The sequence below is a fragment of the Coregonus lavaretus genome (assembly GCF_964263955.1).
Source record: "Coregonus lavaretus genome assembly, chromosome: 4".
Lineage (NCBI taxonomy): Eukaryota > Metazoa > Chordata > Actinopteri > Salmoniformes > Salmonidae > Coregonus > Coregonus lavaretus.
Window position 1 is genome coordinate 8802146 of NC_139991.1, and position 23126 is coordinate 8825271.

Here is a 23126-nt window from a genome sequence, read left to right on the forward strand (position 1 = left end):
TCTGTGGAGTGTACGGCTTAAAGTGGTCCTATGGACAGATACTCCAATCTCCGCTGTGGAGCTTTGCAGCTCCTTCAGGGTCATCTTTGGTGTCTTTGTTGCCTCTCTGATTAATGCTCTCCTTGCCTGGTCTGTGAGTTTTGGTGGGCGGCGCTCTCTTGGCAGGTTTGTTGTTGTGCCATATTCTTTCAATTTTTAAAGAATGGATTTAATGGAGCTCCGTGGGATGTTCAAAGTTTCTGATATTTTTTTATAACCCAACCCTGATCTGTACTTCTCCACAACTTTGTCCCTGAACTGTGTGGAGAGCTCCTTGGTCTTCATGGTGCCACTTGATTGGTGGTGCCCCTTGCTTAGTGGTGTTGCAGACTCTGGGGCATTTCAGAACAGGTATCTACAGTGAGGGAAAAAAGTATTTGATCCCCTGCTGATTTTGTACGTTTGCCCACTGACAAAGAAATGATCAGTCTATAATTTTAATGGTAGGTTTATTTGAACAGTGAGAGACAGAATAACAACAAAAAAATCCAGAAGAACGCATGTCAAATATGTTATAAATTGATTTGCATTTTAATTAGGGAAATAAGTATTTGACTCCTTTGCAAAACATGACTTAGTACTTGGTGGCAAAACCCTTGTTGGCAATCACAGAGGTCAGACATTTCTTGTAGTTGGCCACCAGGTTTGCACACATCTCAGGAGGGATTTTGTCCCACTCCTCTTTGCAGATCTTCTCCAAGTCATTAAGGTTTCGAGGCTGACGTTTGTTGCCTTGGCCGTGTGTTTTGGGTCATTGTCATGCTGGAATACCCATCCACGACCCATTTTCAATGCCCTGGCTGAGGGAAGGAGGTTCTCACCCAAGATTTGACGGTACATGGCCCCGTCCATCGTCCCTTTGATGCTGTGAAGTTGTCCTGTCCCCTTGGCAGAAAAACACCCCCAAAGCATAATGTTTCCACCTCCATGTTTGACGGTGGGGATGGTGTTCTTGGGGTCATAGGCAGCATTCCTCCTCCTCCAAACATGGCGAGTTGAGTTGATGCCAAAGAGCTCCATTTTGGTCTCATCTGACCACAACACTTTCACCCAGTTCTCCTCTGAATCATTCAGATGTTCATTGGCAAACTTCAGACGGGCCTATATACAGTGGGGAGAACAAGTATTTGATACACTGCCGATTTTGCAGGTTTTCCTACTTACAAAGCATGTAGAGGTCTGTAATTTTTATCATAGGTACACTTCAACTGTGAGAGACGGAATCTAAAACAAAAATCCAGAAAATCACATTGTATGATTTTTAAGTAATTAATTTGCATTTTATTGCATGACATAAGTATTTGATGCATCAGAAAAGCAGAACTTAATATTTGGTACAGAAACCTTTGTTTGCAATTACAGAGATCATACGTTTCCTGTAGGTCTTGACCAGGTTTGCACACACTGCAGCATGGATTTTGGCCCACTCCTCCATACAGACCTTCTCCAGATCCTTCAGGTTTCGGGGCTGTCACTGGGCAATACGGACCTTCAGCTCCCTCCAAAGATTTTCTATTGGGTTCAGGTCTGGAGACTGGCTAGGCCACTCCAGGACCTTGAGATGCTTCTTACGGAGCCACTCCTTAGTTTCCCTGGCTGTGTGTTTCGGGTCGTTGTCATGCTGGAAGACCCAGCCACGACCCATCTTCAATGCTCTTACTGAGGGAAGGAGGTTGTTGGCCAAGATCTCGCGATACATGGCCCCATCCATCCTCCCCTCAATACGGTGCAGTCGTCCTGTCCCCTTTGCAGAAAAGCATCCCCAAAGAATGATGTTTCCACCTCCATGCTTCACGGTTGGGATGGTGTTCTTGGGGTTGTAATCATCCTTCTTCTTCCTCCAAACATGGCGAGTGGAGTTTAGACCAAAAAGCTCTATTTTTGTCTCATCAGACCACATGACCTTCTCCCATTCCTCCTCTGGATCATCCAGATGGTCATTGGCAAACTTCAGACGGGCCTGGACATGCGCTGGCTTGAGCAGGGGGACCTTGCGTGCGCTGCAGGATTTTAATCCATGACGGCGTAGTGTGTTACTAATGGTTTTCTTTGAGACTGTGGTCCCAGCTCTCTTCAGGTCATTGACCAGGTCCTGCTGTGTAGTTCTGGGCTGATCCCTCACCTTCCTCATGATCATTGATGCCCCACGAGGTGAGATCTTGCATGGAGCCCCAGACCGAGGGTGATTGACCGTCATCTTGAACTTCTTCCATTTTCTAATAATTGCGCCAACAGTTGTTGCCTTCTCACCAAGCTGCTTGCCTATTGTCCTGTAGCCCATCCCAGCCTTGTGCAGGTCTACAATTTTATCCCTGATGTCCTTACACAGCTCTCTGGTCTTGGCCATTGTGGAGAGGTTGGAGTCTGTTTGATTGAGTGTGTGGACAGGTGTCTTTTATAAAGGTAACGAGTTAAAACAGGTGCAGTTAATACAGGTAATGAGTGGCGAACAGGAGGGCTTCTTAAAGAAAAACGTACAGGTCTGTGAGAGCCGGAATTCTTACTGGTTGGTAGGTGATCAAATACTTATGTCATGCAATAAAATGAAAATTAATTACTTAAAAATCATACAAAGTGATTTTCTGGATTTTTGTTTTAGATTCCGTCTCTCACAGTTGAAGTGTACCTATGATACCAATTACAGACCTCTACATGCTTTGTAAGTAGGAAAACCTGCAAAATCGGCAGTGTATCAAATACTTGTTCTCCCCACTGTATGTGCTTTCTTGAGCAGGGGGACCTTGCGGGCGCTGCAGGATTTCATTCCTTCATGGCGTAGTGTGTTACCAATTGTTTTCTTGGTGACTATGGTCCCAGCTGCCTTGAGATCATTGACAAGATCCTCCCGTGTAGTTCTGGGCTGATTCCTCACCGTTCTCATGATCATTGCAACTCCACGAGGTGAGATCTTGCATGGAGCCCCAGGCCGAGGGAGATTGACAGTTATTTTGTGTTTCTTCCATTTGCGAATAATCACACCAACTGTTGTCACCTTCTCACCAAGCTGCTTGCCGATGTTCTTGTAGCCCATTCCAGCCTTGTGTAGGTCTACAATCTTGTCCCTGACATCCTTGGAGAGCTCTTTAGTCTTGGCCATGGTGGAGAGTTTGGAATCTGATTGATTGATTGCTTCTGTGGACAGGTGTCTTTTATACAGGTAACAAACTGAGATTAGGAGCACTCCCTTTAAGAGTGTGCTCCTAATCTCAGCTCGTTACCTGTATAAAAGATACCTGGGAGCCAGAAATCTTTCTGATTGAGAGGGGGTCAAATACTTATTTCCCTCATTAATGCTAATCAATTTATAACATTTTTGACATGAGTTTTTCTGGATGTTTTTGTTGTTATTCTGTCTCTCACTGTTCAAATAAACCTACCATTAAAATTATAGACTGATAATTTCTTTGTCAGTGGGCAAATGTACAAAATCAGAAGGGGATCAAATACTTTTTTCCCTCACTGTATATACTGAGATCATGTGACAGGTCATGTGACACTTAGATTGCACACAGGTGGACTTTATTTAACTAATTATGTGACAAGGTAATTGGTTGCACCAGATCTTATTTAGGGGCTTCATAGCAAAGGGGGTGAATACATATGCACGCACCACTTTTCCGTTATTTATTTTTTATACTTTTTTGAAACAAGTTATTTTTTTTCATTCCACTTCACCAATTTTGACTATTTTGTGTATGTCCATTACATGAAATCCAAATAAAATCAATTTAAATTACAGGTTGTAATGCAACAAAATAGGAAAAACGCCAAGGGGGATTAATACCTTTGCAAGGCACTGTAGCATCAAAACCACCACCTTTGCCCATTCTATCAGCCCTGAAAACTTTAAAACCATCAATAGTAACCTCAGAATCCACAATCTTCCCAGATAACCATGTTTCTGATAAAATAAAATTGTTTGCTGGGGGCATTGAGACGTAATAATAGAAGGGATTACCTGAGACAGCAGCGGCTTCACTTTACAATACAAATTAGTAAAAGTGCTAATGGCAATACCCTCCTTTCTAGCCATAGCAGGGCTAGTAAAAGAGCATAATAGTCAATTTCTCAGAGCTGCCTTGTAGTGATTAGATAGTGTCCATGCAACAAGGTGATTTGGGTGAATTCCATCATCCCTGAAAAGTATTTTCTGTTTCCAAAAGGTATCAAAATTGTCGATAAAAGTAATGCCTGCGGATCTACTGAATCTGCCACTTCTATGACCCAGCGGAGGAAGAGGGCAAGAGATGAACGGACACTTCTTTAAGTCTTTCACCTTGTTAACAAGGTCTTTAAAATATTTTTTTAACTGCTCCAATCTGGCCATCTTAATGCCATTCGACCTTAACATACATAAGACAATACTTGTGTATAACTGAGATTTATCCAATCGTTTTATATTATCAAGTTCTCCAATCATTTTACACTACCAAGTTCTCCAATCATTTTACACTACCAAGTTCTCCAATCGTTTTACACTACCAAGTTCTCCAATCGTTTTACACTACCAAGTTATCCAATCGTTTTACACTACCAAGTTATCCAATCGTTTTACACTACCTAAGTTACCAAGAAACGTACAAAGTTACAAGCCATCATCAATGTTTTACAAAATAAAATGCATTATTATTCCCATACCATTATTACAGAGAAACAGACAAATGATGCTACCCTCTGCCTATTAGCTACTTAGTTTATTCAAGCCTGTCCCAAAATACAACACTGCCCTTTAAGAAAAAAAAATCTCTTTACCTGACTTGCTTTTCAAAGATGTCTAGAAATGTAGGAAGCAATCACTCCCCTATTGCTGACTACAAATTATCTATAACTGGGCTAATAACTCACTAACTAGCAAAGAATATGAGCAAAATGTGCACACTTGGCTACCTGCAGCTCTCGCTTTGATCTCAAAACAAGCACATCTACTCATGACCGCTCATGCTGTAAACACAGTCCATTTCAAAGTAAATGGTACATATCCATATATGACAATGGTCTATTTGTATATGCAGTACCAGTCAAAAGTTTGGACACACCTACTCATTCAAGGGTTTTTCTTTATTTTTACTATTTTCTACATTGTAGAATAATAGTGAAGACATCAAAACTATGAAATAACACATATGGAATCATGTAGCAACCAAAAAAGTGTTAAACAAATCTAAATATATTTTATATTTGATATTCTTCAAATAGCCACCCTTTGCCTTGATGACAGCTTTGCACACTCTTGGCATTCTGTCAACAGCTTTTTGAAGGAGGCCAGGTCAGTGTAGTGCTCTTTGCAGTACTTCTGAGCCTGCTGCCAGGTCATTTCTTGTTCCACATAGATGTACTCCTTCTCCAGACTGGAAACCACTGCAAACAGAGCAGTAATGAGGAGCCCAGTGAAGCTGATCTTCCTCTGCATGATGCCCCAGTGCTCAATCCCGGTGGAGTGAATCTCAGCCCTTTGCTGCTCTTGATCTATTATGTACCTGACATCAAGTACCTGTACACACCCACCAAACGGTTGGCTCAGTGCCTGTGCCCGTACAGCCCATCAATCAGAGATGTCTCTCAGTACCTGTGCCTGTTCAGCCCACCAACAAGGAAGCTCTCTTTTGTGACATGTGAAGGATAGCTGAAGTCAAATGACCTCTTTTCCTGCTAAACAAATTAAGCTCCTCAACAGGTAAACATCACGTAACCTGTCAAGGTCACAAGGAGAAGCTCAGACTGTACCCACATTGTCTTTGTAGGTCCTATTAGTAAAATTAGAGAGCTCAGTACATTTGAATTTAGTCTCTAACAGTTTCTTAATGTGGTCCAAGAACATTGTTGACACAATAAGGGTAATATAATGATTCATAAAATCGCCAGGAATTGGCCTACAGATGCTTTGGAAAATAAAGCTGTTATAACATAGGTGTAAGAGGGTCCAGCATGGTCTCATAGAATAGACATAACATAGTAAATGTAAATCCAGGACATTCAAATTAATATGAAATGGATCGGTGGGCGTATAACCCTAAAGGTTGTCGGTTCGAATCTCATCACGGACAACATTTTAGCTAATTAGAAACTTGCCAACTACTTAGCATGTTAGCTAACCCTTCCCCTAATCCTATCCTTTAAAATTGTATTTATTTATTTTATTTCACCTTTCTTTAACCAGGTAAGCCAGTTGAGAACAAGTTCTCATTTACAACTGCGACCTGGCCAAGATAAAGCAAAGCAGTGCGATAAAAACAACAACACAGAGTTAACATAAAGTCAAAAATACCACATAAAATATATATACAGTGTGTGCAAATGTAGCAAGTTATGGAGGTAAGGCAATAAATAGGCCATAGTGCAAAATAATTACAATTAGTATTAACACTGGAATTATAGATGTGCAAGAGATGATGTGCAAATAGAGATACTGGGGTGCAAATGAGCAAAATAAATAATATGGGGATGAGGTAGTTGAGTGGGCTAATTTCAGAAGGGCTGTGTACAGGTGCAGTGATTGGTAAGGTGCTCTGACAACTGATGCTTAAAGTTAGTGAGGGAGATAAGAGTCTCCAGCTTCAGAGATTTTTGCAGTTCGTTCCAGTCATTGGCAGCAGAGAACTGGAAGGAATGGCGGCCAAAGGAGGTTTTGGCTTTGGGGATGACCAGTGAGATATACCTGCTGGAGCGCATACTACGGGTGGGTGTTGCTATGGTGACCAATGAGCTAAGATAAGGCGAGATTTGCCTAGCAGTGATTTATAAATGGCCTGGAGCCAGTGGGTTTGGCGACGAATATGTAGTGAGGACCAGCCAACAAGAGTGTACAGGTCATAGTGGTGGGTAATATATGGGGCTTTGGTGACAAAACGGATGGCACTGTGATAGACTACATCCAATTTGCTGAGTAGAGTGTTGGGCTATTTTGTAAATGACATCGCTGAAGTCAAGGATCGGTAGGATAGTCAGTTTTACGAGGGCATGTTTGGCAGCATGAGTGAAGGAGGCTTTGTTGCGAAAAAGGAAGCCGAATCTAGATTTAACTTTGGATTGGAGATGCTTAATGTGAGTCTGGAAGGAGAGTTTACAGTCTAACCAGACACCTAGGTATTTATAGTTGTCCACACACTCTAGGTCAGACCCGTCGAGAGTAATGATTCTAGTCGGGTGGGTGGGTGCCAGCAGCGTTCGATTGAAGAGCATGCATTTAGTTTTACTAGTGTTTAAGAGCAGTTGGAGGCTACGGAAGGAGTGTTGTATGGCATTGAAGCTCGTTTGGAGGTTTGTTAACATAGTGTCCAATGAAGGGCCAGATGTATACAAAATGGTGTCGTCTGCGTAGAGGTGGATCTGAGAGTCACCAGCAGCAAGAGCGACATCATTGATATACACGGAGAAAAGAGTCGGCCCAAGAATTGAACCCTGTGGCACCCCCATAGAGACTGCCATAGGTCCAGACAACAGGCCCTCCGATTTGACACATTGAACTCTATCTGAGAAGTAGTTGGTGAACCAGGCGAGGCAGTCATTTGAGAAACCAAGGCTATTTAGTCTGCCAATAAGAATGCGGTGGTTGACAGAGTCGAAAGCCTTGGCCAGGTCGATGAAGACTGTCTATTATTGATCGCGGTTATAATATCGTTTAGGACCTTGAGTGTGGCTGAGGTGCACCCATGACCAGCTCGGAAACCGGATTGCATAGCGGAGAAGGTACGGCTGTACCACTTGTTCACTTTGAAAATGCATCCTTAAATCATCCCTACCTTGAAATAATCCCTGATCTGACATGACTAGATTGGTGAAAGCTATTTGGAAGAACCCTTGTCTTCACCCATCCAACCAGTGATTATTTCAAGAGGGGCGGATGGAAGGATCATAGAGATAGATACAGAATCTATCTCAATGGGAAGAATGCCCTCTTCAAGTATTCAAACAGGTCCCTTGTCTCTCCAGCGCCCTCTGTTTTGAAGGCCTCCCCTGTGCACTGTGTGTTCTGCAGGGACACAGATAGAGAGGCTGGGCCTATCCTGTGTCTCATTATATATTCCTTTAGCCAACTGAACCCCACAGTGCTGACTGACTGCTGTTCCCTACGGCATCAATAATACAAAAGGAAGTTATTGTTCCACCACAGGCCACAGTGACACAGAGTTAAAGGGCCAGGGGGGCAGGGAGGGGTCCTTTCACTTGCCCCACTCAGGTTACGGGGCCTGCAGACAGCGGTCTGACACCAGGGAGCCTGCCGCTGTGGCCCAGTACAGGGCCTGATTGTGTGGCTGCAGTGACCGGAGGATGGATGTGTCTGCTCTATGACAGCCCACAGAGAGGCGCTGGCTTGGCCCTTTGGGTAAACTTATACCTCCATAGACCCAGAGTCACACAGGATGAGCCCTGGCTGAGAGACAGCTCAATACAGAATTAGTCAGTGGGAGACATGGGACAGCTAGAGAATGGGAGAGATAGTCTGGGTGTGATTAATACCATTCAGATTTTCACCCTGCTTGTGCAGCAAGCTGACAGTCCTGACCTTGGTATTGTTTCAAAACAACATTGAAATAAACATATTAGGTGCAAAGAACTATTGAAATATAGCAAAATACGTTTTTTTAATTATTTCCAAAAGTGGGTTGTTTCACATATCATGGGAAAATGTAAACCTGGTATAGTAAATGCCCTGATAGAAGGGACCACCTCTACACTATGACATGGTCATAGAGGTTTGATCAAGTTGATTTTATTTTATACACATGCAACCTTAGCGCCGTACAGACAACACTTTATATATTGTCCTGTCCATTCCATGGCTGCTGTCCTCCATTGCATTAAACTCATCTTAGAAAACAGTCTGCTGGCACAAGATAGGGGGATACCACTGAAATATGAGGCTAAGCTATGGTCCTAATGCATCCAACTGGGTCTCAGGGTCTGGGTTAGCAAGTGCACAAAACAGAGAGGGAGAGTAGGGGTGGGAGGGGCTGACAGGGAAACAGAGAGAGGGAGAGAAGTTGAAAGTGAGAGGGACAGACAGAGAGAAAAGAGGTCATATAATGTTGTTTTAGTGCACATTTATACCTGGAAGTTGTGGAGATATTCACAAAGCCTAATAAACAAATTATCAAGGATTTGAGGAATTGAATGGAGCATCATTGGTGAGTACCATACATTCTAATTCTCTTTATACTCCTTTTGATATTGCAGATAACTGCAGTTTAGCATTTTTTGGGACGTCAAACAAATATGGATAGAGATGCATAGGTGGCAAATGTTAACCTATCTTCATACTCTCATCATTTCTATATTTGGATATTTGAATATTTCTTAACATGGATAGATAAACAACTTATTTAGTACCAGTATTTGTATTCCTTCTGTGCATTTCATATTTCAAAGTCTCACTAAAAACTGCTTCAAGTTCATAGAAAGGCTAAAGAATATACCTCAGTTGATTGAAATCCATGGTAATACACCTATATTGTGAGAGGGAAGGTGGTCAGGTGACGGTGGCCTGTCATTAAGGTTTAATGTCCACTCTACAGTGAGACACTCTACTCCCCGTGTCCACCCCACTGACCCCAACCCATTGCCAGAGGAAGGCTGTAACAGGGGATGCAGTCCAAATACAGGGATATGACATCACTCACACAGGCCACAGACACAGAGACAGATGTGACATCACTGTGACATCATCAGCACTGGCTTGGAGGTGGTAGAGAAGATGGCGGTGTTTAGAGCCATGCGCATCACACTGTTGGTTGTTTTACTGGGCCATACATCCACCAAGAGTTCAGGTGAGGAGACTATAGCTTACCATTTCTTGTTATGATGTAGTGTAATGGTGTGATGATGCCTTGATATTAATCATGTTTGCTCTATCATGCTCAAAATATGGCTTTTCAATATCATTTTCAGCAAATAAAATAGAGGATCAAAGAGAGCCCATTTTCAAGGAGTTGGTATCAATATGGCGTAAAGGAGGGGGGTGGTATCCCAGCAAAGAGCCTGCCTCCCTGGAGAGAACCCAAGACCAGCAGATCCACAGCGTGGTGAGGAGCATAATGGGAGGTCTGAAGACCCTGGGCCTGCTGCCCAGTAGGAGCATGGGCCTCCCCTCCCTCCAGAAGCCTGTGGACAGGCGCCGTCTGTCAGGCTTCCTCTACAATATCTCCATGTACCTCCAGGAGATGGGTGCTGAGCTGGAGGAGCGACAGCTTGTCTCTGACGAGGAACAACTGTGGGAGAAGGTCCTGCAGTCCTTTATCCAGTCAGAGGGGGGTGCTGCGCTGAACCAGTGGGACAGCCGGGTGCCCCCCAGGCCCAGCGTCAGACTCCAGGACTGGTTCCTGTCCCTGAGAGGCAGCCCCCACTGGGATGGGCTGCTGGGGCTGCTGCAGAGCCTCATGTCCCTGTCAGAGCGGCAGCCCCACAGGCCCCTGCTGGACTTCCTATCCCAGAACTGGAGGACAGTGAGTGCCCTGCTGGAGGCGGCCCTGCAGGCGCTGGTCAGCGGGACCTATGGCCAGGCCAGTGCCGGGGTGCAGGGCTTCATCTGTGCCCTGAGGGGCCGCAGTGAATGTGCCTTCAGCGTCAGCTGGCTAACACAGTTCCTCCGCTTCATGGAGACGCGCAACTGGAAGCCCGTGGTGAACCTGCACCCTGCAGGGATGGGGGCCGACCAGAGAGGGGGCTCGGCTGCTTTTGGGCGCCTGAAACCATTCAGCATGCCCCCCAAGGCCATGAGAGAGGAGGGGTTGTCTGGGAATGCCACTCAAGGGGACGTTGAGGACAGAAGGGACATGGGGGGAGACCTGGACTCCATTCAGACACTGCTCCTGCAGGCTTTATTGCGCTCTGATGGGGGGCAGAGGGCAGGGCAGCTGGCAGAGCAAAACCCTGCCCTGCTGCAGGGATTGGACGGCCTGAGAAGGGGATTCTTGCACAGGGTGGGCAGCTCAGTGTATCTCAACCTGAGGAGAAAGGTGTCCCGCGTTATCATGGCACTGCTTGATGATGTCAGCAGCGTGGTGGACGTGCCACAGCCCAAACATAAGGGCAGATGCTCCGTAGGTGAGTCCATGATGCTCCCCATTCACCGGAAGGTTGAGGTCAGTTCCATTTCAATTTAGTCAATTCAGTGGATGAGCTGAAATTCAATGTATGAATGGAATACTTCCAATTTCTTTCCTTGAGGATTTTTTTACTCAAGGATTCTCATCTCGTAATTTGACTGAATTCAACTAGAATTGAGCCTCAACCCTGGTGGCTAGCTATACTGAACAAAAATATAAACTCAACATGCAACAATTTCAAAGATTTTACTGAGTTCCACTTCATAGAAGGAAATCAGTCAATTGAAATAAATTCATTAGGCCCTAATCTATGGATTTCACATGACTGGGCAGGGGCGCAGCCATCGGTGGGGGGAGCCAGGCCCATCCCAGCCAATCAGAATGAGTTTTACCCCACAAAAGGGCTTTTTACAGACATAAATGTTTGTTCAGTATACATGCTGCTCTTTTAAAACACATGTCAGAGACAGGTCATACATGTTGATCAAAGTCTCTTGAATTTCATTTCCCTTCATACTAAGCTGATAATATGTCTCAAACAGCTCTTACTCATTAGTCATGAATGATTTAGACTGAAACACATGACACATGAGAGTGTTTGTTTGGACTGACACTGCTTTAAAATCATAATGGCCATGTTAGTCATTGAGAGGATCGGTGTTACCCTGCATCCCATGCCCTGGCTAATCTCTTTGCCCTCTCATTGATGCCAGTAACACTATCTCCTGAGCATTGAGAGCCCAGCTATGCTGTTACATCAGGCCCGATTGTATGGTGCAAGTCACTTTTTCCACCATTCATCTACCATACTATTCACTAGCTCTATTCCACAGTCTGTGATTTTCCATTAAAGTCCCTTTTATCTATCTTTTCAAAGGTGACCTGAGACAGCTAATCTTATGGTAAGTAATAGAGAAAAAACTAAGCTTATAATATAAACTACAGTATGGACAAACATATCATACATCATGATGGTTTCATTTCATAACCTTCCCTCACAAAGAATATGAGGTTAATAGAAAATATATGTTGTCTGTAGTACCATAGTTTATCATACTCTCTCCCCTTGTCTGTGACTTGTAGGGGGATCAGACATAATGTCACGTGGAATGCTCAGGCTCTGGGCTTCAGCTCACAGGGTCCTCCCAGCACCCCTCCCTTCCTCTCCTGCCCCTCCACAGAGGGTGAGAGAGGGGACCCCAGACCCCCACCACGCCACTCTCGCCCTAAACCAGCCCTGTCACCCCGCAGGGTGCCCAAACAGAAACAACCACCCAGCCCAACTCCAGTACCCCGTCATTCCCGTCTCCTCAAGCCCCAGTCTGAGGCAGTAGAAGTTGGCCACAGCCACCTGAGAGAGATGGGGTACTTTGCCTCAGCAGAGATCCTGGAAGCAGCGTGTAACGCCTCTATCCCAGGCCTTACAGGGGTGTCCAACTTCACTGTGTTCCTCTACTGTAACCTGTTTGACGGGGACGATGGGTCTGTGGACCCGGAGGTCGGTCAGATGGGACCCGACCTACATGCCACGTGTTCCGACGCCGCCTGGTACCTGTCTGCAGCCGAGGATGACTTCCTGTGGGTCCACATCTGCAGCGAGTTCTACGCCCACCAGTTCAACAAAACTGTGTGTGCCAACTCCTCCTTTTGGCTGCAAAGAGCACACCAGGTACAGTCCATAATCAAACCCCACTTCTGAATGCAAAAGAGTTGCGTTCTCAACTCTCTTTTTTAACTTCTCCACAATGTCTAACTACATACTGCCTGTGATGTTTGCAGGCTGCAGAGACAAAGGACTACCACTACTTCAACCAGTCCAGTATAGATGACCTGTGTGTGCAGCTGTCAGTGGAGGTGGTGGAGGGCGGGGGCAGCCAAGAGCCTGACGAAGCCTGCCTGGCCCAGCTGGGCACCAGGTCCCTCAGCGCCCAGGAGTTCAGACGCTGCTTCCTGCCCAACACTTCTGCTCTGGTCTCAGCCCTGTGTGGCAGCGAGTCCCCTGAGGCCCACCCCTCCCACCCATCCCTTCCGGAGGGCAGCTGGGCTGCAGAGTACTGCTCCAGACTCCACAACTCCTCCCACCCTGAATCCACAGAAGACACATGTGACTACAGGAAGTGGAGCCTGCAGCATTTCACAAACGCCACCCTGCTGGAGCTCTGTGGAAGTACAGAGGGGCTGAGGGATTATGTTTGTAGCAACACCACCCTGTACCGCCGGCTACTCCCAGCCTATCCTCAGCTCTCTGACCTTTGTGTTGACCTGGATGTAGAACAGGAGGACAGGAAGTGCTTCCTCCAGTGGTTCTTTGACATGCTCCCGGCGCCGTACGACTTTGACACATCACAGCTGTGTGTGAGTCCTGCTCCGCTGCTAGTGGAGGCGCTGCACAGGCTGAGTGTGTGTGAGGTGGATGGGGGTGAGCGCGGGGGCTGGGTGGGGGCTGTGGGGTACATGCTGAGGGTACTGGACTTTGTGGTGGGGCTCTCGGCGGGGCTGGATGAGGGGGAGGGGGAGGTGAGGCAGGGCCTGGGTCAGGCTATCCTCCTCTCCAGTCTCCTTGACAATGCCTCATTCTGGGCCACTCTGCGTCCCGACGCCTCACTGAGCGTGCTCCAAACCGTGGGCTTGTTCCTGCGCAGGGAGCAGAGCGCAGCTCTCAAAGAGGACCTGCTCAGCTGCTTCAGTGTAAGCCACATGCCTGATACACAGAACACATACACACAAACATAGACACATGAAGGTAATGTGAATGCCTCCTCTGTCCTGACAGCCTGTATTATGGGACCTCATTCAGAGAGAGGACAACTCCTCTGCCCTCAGAGTCCTAATGCAGGTAGTGTACAGCTTTATAAAACGGGTAGTTGGGATCCTGGATGCAGATTTACTTGTCACTTGTATTATGGTGCACATTGTTTTCTCTCCAGGAGTACCTCCAAATGCCCAGGGAGAGTATCCGCACACTGGTGATGTCAGCAGAGAAAGATGCGGTGAAGAGGTTTCTAACTCACATGCACCAGAGCTGGGACCAGCTGCACGTAGAGACCGCTCAGGTTTGTCCTCAAACACTCTCAGTTTAGTAATGGATGCTGGAAAGTAGGGATGTTACTTAGTTACTACTACTGTCAATAAAGACCACTGTCTCCCCAGGCCTCTCAGAGAGAACTGCAGGCCATGGAGACCATGACGTCCGCCTTCATCCACAAGTTCCCTCGTGTGACCCCTGACCTCTTTGTCGACCTATCACAGTTCATCCCTTTCATGTCCGTCTCTGACATCATGAGCTTCCCTGCCTCCCTGATGGTCAACACCAGTGTGTGAGTGACTAGGCCTGAGCTGCCATTTTAAGCCAAAGGTCAAAGGTAATCGTGTTGACTGGTTCTGTGTTGTATCATAGGTTGATGGCCATCCGTGACCACAGCACAGAGATGAAGTCTCCACAGAAACAGGCATTTGTGAAGAGGCTTCTGCAGTCCAGTGTGGTGGGAGATGTCCCTTCTTGGCCACCGTACTTCCTCAGCTCCATCCTCCCACTGCTCCCACACCTCCCAGTCAGCCAATTTCAGCAGCTGACATCAGATCAGGTTAGACATCTCATTCCTTATCTACCCTACAGAAATGTTCATGAAGTATTGTGTACTGTATTGGCATTACTCTGTCATCATGTCTCTCCTTCAGCTGAGTCCCCTGGTGGAGTTGCTGGGAAACACCAGTCTGGATGGAACAAGAGGGCGTCATGTTCTACGGACTCTATTCATTAAAAAAATGAACTTCACCAGTGATAACATATCGAGGTAGGGTCTTTTGTCTCAAGTTGTAACCTATTCCGTATATAGTGCTCTACTTCTGATCAGAGCCACAGTGTCCCTTTGTGCAGTTACCGGAGTATTAGACCAGAGATACCAGGGCATTATATCTCAACAGGCTGGGAGTTCTGGTTTGTTACCTGAACCCAGAGGAACTGCGTCCGTTTCTGCTGGCTTCCCCTGTGTCCTCTGCTCTTTGGCAGCAGCTAGCTCTCTGTGTGTCTGAGGGACACATCAGTGCTTCAGGCAGGGTGAGAGAGAATTGCATGTAAAAAAATTGGGATGCACTCCAAAAGTTCCAAGTTCATTTTGTGGCTGTATGACAATATTTTTCCTACAACACTCCTGTTAGGATATCTGCAAAATATCAGTATTGACATTTGTATATGTATACAGTCCATATCATATGTGAGGGGCTCTGACCCTGTTGATCCTGCTCTTGCCCTGTGTCCAGCTGTCCCTCTGGCTGGTCCAGGCGGTGCAGCCTCTGAATGCCGGCACTCTGCCTCCTCCAGCACTGGCCACCCTCAGGGGCCTACTGCCCCAGCTAGGGGCTTCCTTCCTGCAGTCACTGCCCTCACTACAGCTCTTGGACCTGCTAACACAACCAGGCCTGCCCAGCTTCTCCCCAGCACAGGTCAGCACTGCATGGGCTATGCCTACACACTGAATCTAACGGTATGTTGTTTTATGCTGAGCGAACATTACACGTTGTTTTTAACTTCCCCCAGGCGTTCCAGATATTATCAAAAATTTCACAAGACACTAATGTAAGTAAAGGCTTATTAGTGACCTCTTCAGTTCTGTTTTAATCTACACAGCTTGTTGTGCATTCTAACGAGGCCATATTTCCATGGTGATCCTCTCCTTGCCAGCTCACCATGGATACACTGTGCAGGCTGAAGCCCTTACTGCCTGGCCTATCCCCTGCTGTGCTCAGTGGCATACACTGGTCTGAGATCAGTGGAACCGCTCACTGCCAGTGCTGGAGCACTCTACTGACTGACCTGAAGCCTGCCCATAGAGCCATGCTCCACAGGGCACTGCAGGAGGTAAGTAAGGTGCTCTTGTTTCTCTGTGGGAAGATCACTTTCTCCTCTCTGTCAAACTGTTCTTTATTCATCATTTCCAGTGGCTCTGCATTGTCTTTCTTACCACACTGAGAGCAGATGATGACACAGTAAAGAGATGGTGGAATTTAAATACTAACAAACCAATTATGCTGTCAATCATCAACTACCTTATATGACTAAACGGCTAGTCAATTGAATTTACCTGGAAGTAATTCCATAAGTACAGTACTTAACCTATTGCCAATTACTATTCTTCAGGCACATATTCGAATTCCATTGTTTATGTTTAGCTTTTTTTTTTCTAAAGGCTTTAGCCATCAACTCAAGGAACTTGACAGAGCAGCTCCAATGTCTCCTGCCATTCGTTCCCCTGAGGGAGCTGATAGAAGTTCTGGATGGAGAGACATTCCTGAGAAATATGAGCCTGTACAGAGACCTGCCCTGGTCCCCGCAACAGGTGCACATCCAGCCCCACTATGCTCTGTCTGAGCCTACAACACTACATAAACACCCACTCCTCTGGCTATGGTATAGCATCATTACTGTTGTTGCTGTGGAGCGAAAGCCAAACTGCCAGTGTGGGCCTGGGATCCCATTAATCTGCAAATCATTGGATATGCTTCAGATGAGCCATTTAGGATATTAATACTCCAAATGCGTCAGCCGTCATCAAGCAAATTGGTTTGGATGTAGTACAATAGTCTGGAGGGGGAATATCAATTAGTAATGCCTACCTTAAAGAGATTTTGTCACAGCCAAGGGTGTATTAGATTCACATGTTCTCTCTCTCACACACACTCTTGTCTTTCTGAATTATATAGGCTCAGCTCCTTTTCAAGAGGACCCATCAATCTGAAATCATTACCAGAGAAACTGTAGAGTAAGTCAAATGTTATTAGGTGTTATGGGTATGTGCTGTGTTATTGAATAATCATGTGATATTCATGCAAGTCATTACATGAAAAAACTGGAGACTCAGTCAGTACCCAGTTTCATTCAGTTTCCCTCACCTGGATTACAAATGCAATACAGTCTTCCAGATACAATTTATTCATCCAATCATCTATTTGGTCTTTAGGGACTTGGGTCATATTGCTGGTGGAATGAGCTGTGATTGGCTAAGGCTTTGGACCAATGAAACCGACTTTTCAGAGTTGCTTCAGTTTGTCAGTGAGTTGCCAGGAGGGGTGAGACCAGCTCTGGTGAGGAACCACAAGCAACCCACATGGTATCCCTCGTGTCCCCCGCCCCTCCTCTTTCTCTCTCACCCATTCCTTTTCTTTATCTATATTTAGGTACATCTCTTTATCTATAGTATTATATCTAGCATATCAAATGTAAAGAAAAGTATTCATGGAATTCTTCAGAGCTTCCTGTTTCATACTAGTTTGTTCAGATGTTTTGTGTTTTGTTACCAGAGGAAATGCGTTGTAGAGGAGCTGCGGCAAAGACCAGAGGAAGACCTGGACGGTATAAGCCCCTGGTTTGCTGCAAAATTACCGTAAGATATCATTCACTCCAAAATATATTGTATAAATGGTCCAACATTTAATCTTTCTCTATACAAGATGAATCTGGTTATTCCTGCTGTCCCAGGGTGAACCTGATTGAGAACCTATCTAATACGTCACTGACAGCCATCCTGGCTCACATTCAGCAGCACTTTGTGGACTTCCTCAAGCTGCCCCGTCATAAGCAGATGGCCTTAGCAGAAAAGGCCATCACTGTGCTGGTGAGGAGAGACTATAATATTATTTGCAAGAAATCCTGATTAATAAAACATACACATTGATCAATTCACCCAAACATAATGATACAGGGGTGGAATGCATGACATTACAATACTTAATAATCAGCTAAACGGATTGTGCTTTGTTGTCAGCTGTAGAGTCATTATACTGTAGTACCTGCAGTAATTATACTGTAGTAACTATGTTCTGGTGTGTCCATCCAGGGCACCTCTCAGGGCCTGGCTGAGGGGGAGCTCAGGGGGGCCTCTGTGGACCTCCTGGGGCCCCTGTTGCCCTTCCTGGACAGGGACACCCTGGGGCTGGTGGACAGAGGGGCCCTGGGGCTGCGGCTGGATGAGCTGAGGGGATACTGCCTGCCTTGGGACACCCTGAGGGACATGGCTGCTCTGCTCACTGGGAGAGACCTGCTGGGGTGAGAGACAGCTGGGTCTGTCTTTCAGGAGATGGTAGTGGGAGTGGGAGGCCTGGGGTGGGTGTAAGCTGATTATGGCAGCACTGGGCTTGTGGGTATCTGTCATGTATGCATTTATAACAGAAAGCTGGTGTGTGTGTGTGTTTATTGTAGAGAGTCATCGGTGTGGACGGTTGGTGATGTGGAGCTTGTTGGCAGACTGGTGTTCACTCTCTCTCCAAAACAGATCAACTCCATCCCACTGGTGAGGGCTCCAATGGGCTAAACATCAAGTGCCTTTATAATGACATTACTTTATCATTGGGTGATGAAAAATAAAGCCCTGCAGTACTGTATGTGATTGCATGCGTGTACTTTTAGCAGGATGTGCTAAGTGTGTGTTTTACTACCATTTATCAGGTGGTGCTGAGTGCAGAGACGGTGGAGGAGGTTCTAGCAGGTCAGTGGCGCTGGGAGAACAGTGATGTGGGTCAGGCCTGTGTGTCCCGGTGTGTGGACCAGCAGGGCCAGCGAGAGAGGATCCACAGCCTCATACGGGGGGTCGTCAGAGCACAGAGCAGGAGGAGAAAAGGTCATCTATTGATCCTCTATATCACAAATGTATCATACCCACTAGCTCTGAAGGGAAAAGCTTGATGATAATGTGTTGTGGTTCTAAACTCATTGCGGCCCCATGTCTTCTATCCAGTGCCTGTCCCAAGCTGTGGTGACATAAGAGGCACCTTCCCCTCAGCATGGACAGCCAATCAGCTGAGCCGGATGGCGGGGGAGGAGTTGGGGCAGTGCGTGGAGGTCATAGGTCAGGACGCTTCACTGAGCCCTGAGCAGCGCCGAGCACTGTGGGTAAAGCTCAGGCAGGTTAGTTTCAGAACATCAGAGACGTTTTGGTTTTCATCACTGCCTGCTAAAGATTGACAGTGGAAATGTGTTGTGTATCTTGTGCACTATCCTTCACCCTCCTCCAGGACTACAGTCCAGTTAGAGGCCTGAGGCCAGAGCAGGTCCTGGGGCTGGGCTGTGTGGTCACTGAGCTGGGGGAGAGAGAGCTCCAGGATACTAACCTGACTGACCTGGGTGTCCTGGCCCACCTGGGGGCTCTGACCAACTGGGGCCCAAAAAAGGTGACTAGGCTCCCATATTCCTATCTCATGTGTGATATTTGTAGACCGGAGGGATTGCCCACTCCTGGCGTAGGTTGTTTAACTCTTCATCCCTGTGTCTTGTTTCAGATGAGAGCAGCAGTTGTTGGTGTGATGCGGAAGCGGAAGTTGAAGGTGGAGCAGCTCGGAGCTGTAGAAGTGGCTTCTTTAGGACACCTGCTCTGTGGTTTAACACTGTCAGAGATCAACCGACTGGACCCCTACAACCTCAGGTCAGTCAAGTATTAGAAATACACCCTTTATTTTCACCACATAAATGTTAGATTACATTCCTTGTGAATAAAGCTCAGCCTATAGTGCAAAAAGGCAAAAATATGTCATTTTTTGCTGTCTTATTCCACTTTGTGATAATGCTTCCATCAACCCAATCCTAATGAGGTCTCCTGCTCTTTGACTGACAGCATGGCTGCTATGTTCCTGAGGGAGCTGGCCCTGCCGTGTTCAGAGCAGCAGATGGAGGCTCTGACAGCCCGTCTCTCCAGTCCTCAGGCCTTTGGCCCCGTCAGTACCTGGGGCCCCGAGGTCTTCACTGAGATCGGCACACTAGCAGGTACAGCTATTCAAATGGGGCAGGGGTTTAAACTCTGAAAGATGTATTGTTGTATATTCAGAATATTTTATCCTTAAATCTAAGGAATAGTTAGAGTTGGTAGTGAGCGGTGAATCCACTCACACTCATTACCTGAGTCCTCCCTCCCTGTCTGTCTCTCCCTCCCTCATTCTGTCCAGCGGGTCTGGAGGACATGGTTCTGTCTTCTCTGGTACAGGAGCAGGTGGAGGGGCTCATCCCCGAAGCTATCGCCCTGATTCCCCCCACGAAGATGGCTGTGAGTCTCTCTCTGTTTCACCTCAGGATACTTAAGAGCTGGTTTGGATAATGCTGTTTACATAATGCTCTCCAAACCACATCCCATTTTGTTAGTTGATGCACGATATGTGTGTGTGTCTGTCAGGTGGTATTCAGTGCGGTCCAGCTGTCTTGGCTGAATGTGGAGCAGGCGTGGGTGGTCACAGAAAAGCAGTGGGCAGAGCTGAACAGTGGGCAGAGACATGCCCTGGGCCTGGCGCAGTACGAGGGGGACGTCCTGCTAGAGCACAGAGGTAAGGATTTACAGGGGTAATGATTTACAGGGGTAATGATTCAAAGGGTAAGGACTCAGGGACATGGGTAAAGATAAGGGGGTTGGGATCATTTCATGAGAAAGAGGGAAAGAACCAGTTGGTCTTATTGATGGGTTTTGTTCAATGATTTATGTTTTTAGTATGTAAATTCATACCAATATCATCATAATGTCATGTTTAACAGTAACTATGTTTTGTCTGCGTCCACAGGGAGGAATGTGGCCCCGGCAGCACGGTCAGCTGACAGCCTCACTGTGTGCTTATTGTCTCTATGCTGTATGTTATGGCAACTATTGTAAAACACACAGTAACCCATTTGTATTTATTTGTTCTTTGACCTTCTTTTATCGAATTGTAACATTTGTACTTAAAAATAAACCTAACATTTTGAACTGTGTTCCATTTGTATCCTGGAATGAACTGTCCACCTCATGCTATTCTAATGCCTGACATACTCTACTTCAGGGTTCTTCAATTCCGGTCCTGGAGGGCCGAAACACCTCTGTTTTTCATCCTCTCCTTCTAATCAGGGGCTAATTCAGACCTGGGACACCAGGTGAGTGCAATTAACTACCAGGTAGAAATAAAAAACAGAAGTGTTTCGGCCCTCCAGGACCGGAATTGAATAACCCTGCTCTACATGCATCATTCTGATGTGTCTGTGTGTTTGGGATTATGCTACTCTGTTACTATGGTTACAGTGTAGAGGGCACTCATTAAATTCGATTCAAGTATAAAAGCGCCTCTCGGAAAATAGGGCAGTAGGACACAATTCAGAGGATTAGATGCAATATGGTGACAACAAGCACCCATAATGACCTCATTTTGTATAGTACACAACAATTACTGGTCGATCCCCAAGTTTAATTTGAATGTATTGATATATAGCTGAAGAGTTTATATCTGCTATTCAGGTAAAGTATTTGGAGGACCACAGTTAATGATTTGGATTCGTTTGCTTTATTTAAGTATATTGTTTGTGAATGTAAAGCAGCAACAGCTGGGGATATCCTGATCTCTCTCCAGTCTTGTCTCACACTCAATCAGGCAGTTAACAGCATCAATCACATTCTGAACCAGCTGGACCTACATGCAACACACAAACACACATAACCTACTCTTTCTACGCTCTCTACAACTGCCTATTAAAGCTGAATATTATGATTGTCACTGTCGGTTGCGTATCTATTCTGTGGTGTAGTGATGCAGTGTCTTATCTCTGACTCACCCAGTCTGGCCAGGTTAGAGATGTCAAAGGTTGTGCCCACAGCTGCTGAGTCCACGCCGCCCATACCTCGCTTCTGCAGAACGATGGACCTAGTAAAAAACAACAGAAAAACAAACAGAGAAATTAGGATCCTGGAATTTGAGAAGGACAGCTCAGCACAGGGATCCCCTTAGCACAGTTTCTTCATATGGCTGTTCGTGTGTCAACCCATAGGTGAGTGAGGTGGTAAAAGCCAGACCTTGCTGAGATGAGGCAGGTTGACGTGGACCCCTGCCCTGAGTCCAGTGCCCAGGTTGGAGGGGCAGGTGAGGATGTAACCCAGCCTCTCACTCCACATGAACTCCCAGCCTTTCTCCATGATCAGTCACGCCACCTGGTGGTGATGACAACAAAGCATGAAACGTTTAAGTGTCATTTAAGACACAGTTAACGTGTGTGTGTAGGCAATGAATCCAATCATTGATTCTGCTGGGCTCACCTCCTTGAGTCCTCTGTAGAACCTCTCAAACACCCTCTTCATGTTGCTGCCCTTCTCCATCTAGATGACCCGGGTGTGGTCCTCCTCGTTGATCCACACAAGGAAGTTATTCTGGTTGTTGTGCCTTTCCAGACCAATGGGTTATCGATAGGTTTCAGCGCTTCTAAAATGCTTTCTATTGTTTGGTTTTAGAGTTGTGCTTTTATCAAACCATTATACTTACCAGGGGGGACACTGGTATATCGAACAGGAAGTGATCCTGTGAACTCCAAAAACAAGTGTTATGCATCTCAGTGCTAGAATAAGGAAATGAAACAAATAAAAACAATTCTCCAAAGCAGTGTGTGGTGCAGACTGTGTTTTCCTCACATCAATGGGCAGCTGCTGCTCCTGGTCAGTCATCTGTACTGTCCACAGGCTCAGCCCTCGGATGCTCAGGCCCGTGACAATGACACGTAGCGCTCATCAAACTGACCTGCCCGGATCTGACAAGAGACTGTGGTAAGTACTGGCTCACTTGAACAGTTTAGAATGTAGATATGTAGAAGGTCTGATACCTAGTCAACTGGGTGGTTGATGCAATGACATTTCTATACTTATGTCCATTGACATTCCCATCATTCTGTACCTTGCTTGCATCCAGGTCTGTGGGGTGTATCATTATCCTCGGGTCATAACCATTGTGTCTCTCTTTGATCATTGGGTCCAATAGCTCAGAAAACACCTGATATAGGAAAACATGAACCACAACAGAAGACACAGTGAGTAAAGCAACAACTCTAAATGACGAAGGAAGAGAAAGAGAGCGAAAGAAAGAGAGAGCGAGAGAGAGAGAGATTGTGTATAAAAGGATTGGCTTGATGGATTAAAATAAATGCAACTTTAGTAACCAACAGCGATCACAAAGCAAGGGCTTCTGTGTTATTCTTTCCTTTCAATACTTCTCCTCTCTACACACAAAGAGGTGGAATATTGGGAGACTCTGCTATTAAGAGTCTGCAGAGCACTTGCCTTC

General features: G+C 46.1%; 1 protein-coding gene and 1 pseudogene across 2 annotated transcripts; one reads left to right on the forward strand and one right to left on the reverse strand.

The window, feature by feature from the left end:
* The first annotated feature begins 9980 nt into the window (after window positions 1–9980).
* On the forward strand, window positions 9981–20768 carry LOC311128565 (stereocilin-like). The gene is made up of 28 exons (XM_084160752.1): window positions 9981–11079; window positions 11959–11983; window positions 12165–12750; window positions 12861–13769; window positions 13855–13917; window positions 14009–14134; window positions 14232–14398; window positions 14479–14665; window positions 14760–14875; window positions 15006–15138; window positions 15342–15524; window positions 15619–15657; window positions 15763–15939; window positions 16268–16417; window positions 16782–16840; window positions 17039–17162; window positions 17379–17461; window positions 17557–17692; window positions 17915–18123; window positions 18277–18367; window positions 18523–18694; window positions 18812–18981; window positions 19089–19244; window positions 19353–19495; window positions 19685–19833; window positions 20013–20110; window positions 20237–20384; window positions 20616–20768. Exons 1-28 carry the CDS (start codon window positions 10071–10073, stop codon window positions 20702–20704), a joined length of 5697 nt encoding a protein of 1898 aa, XP_084016878.1. The 5' UTR covers window positions 9981–10070; the 3' UTR covers window positions 20705–20768.
* A 597-nt stretch (window positions 20769–21365) lies between these two features.
* On the reverse strand, window positions 21366–22513 carry LOC311128566 (creatine kinase U-type, mitochondrial-like; annotated as a pseudogene). Its single transcript has 5 exons — window positions 22467–22513; window positions 22112–22235; window positions 21867–22006; window positions 21623–21722; window positions 21366–21491 (listed from the first exon to the last, which is right to left on the reverse strand). The product of its transcript is annotated as a creatine kinase U-type, mitochondrial-like (transcript).
* Window positions 22514–23126: the final 613 nt, after the last annotated feature.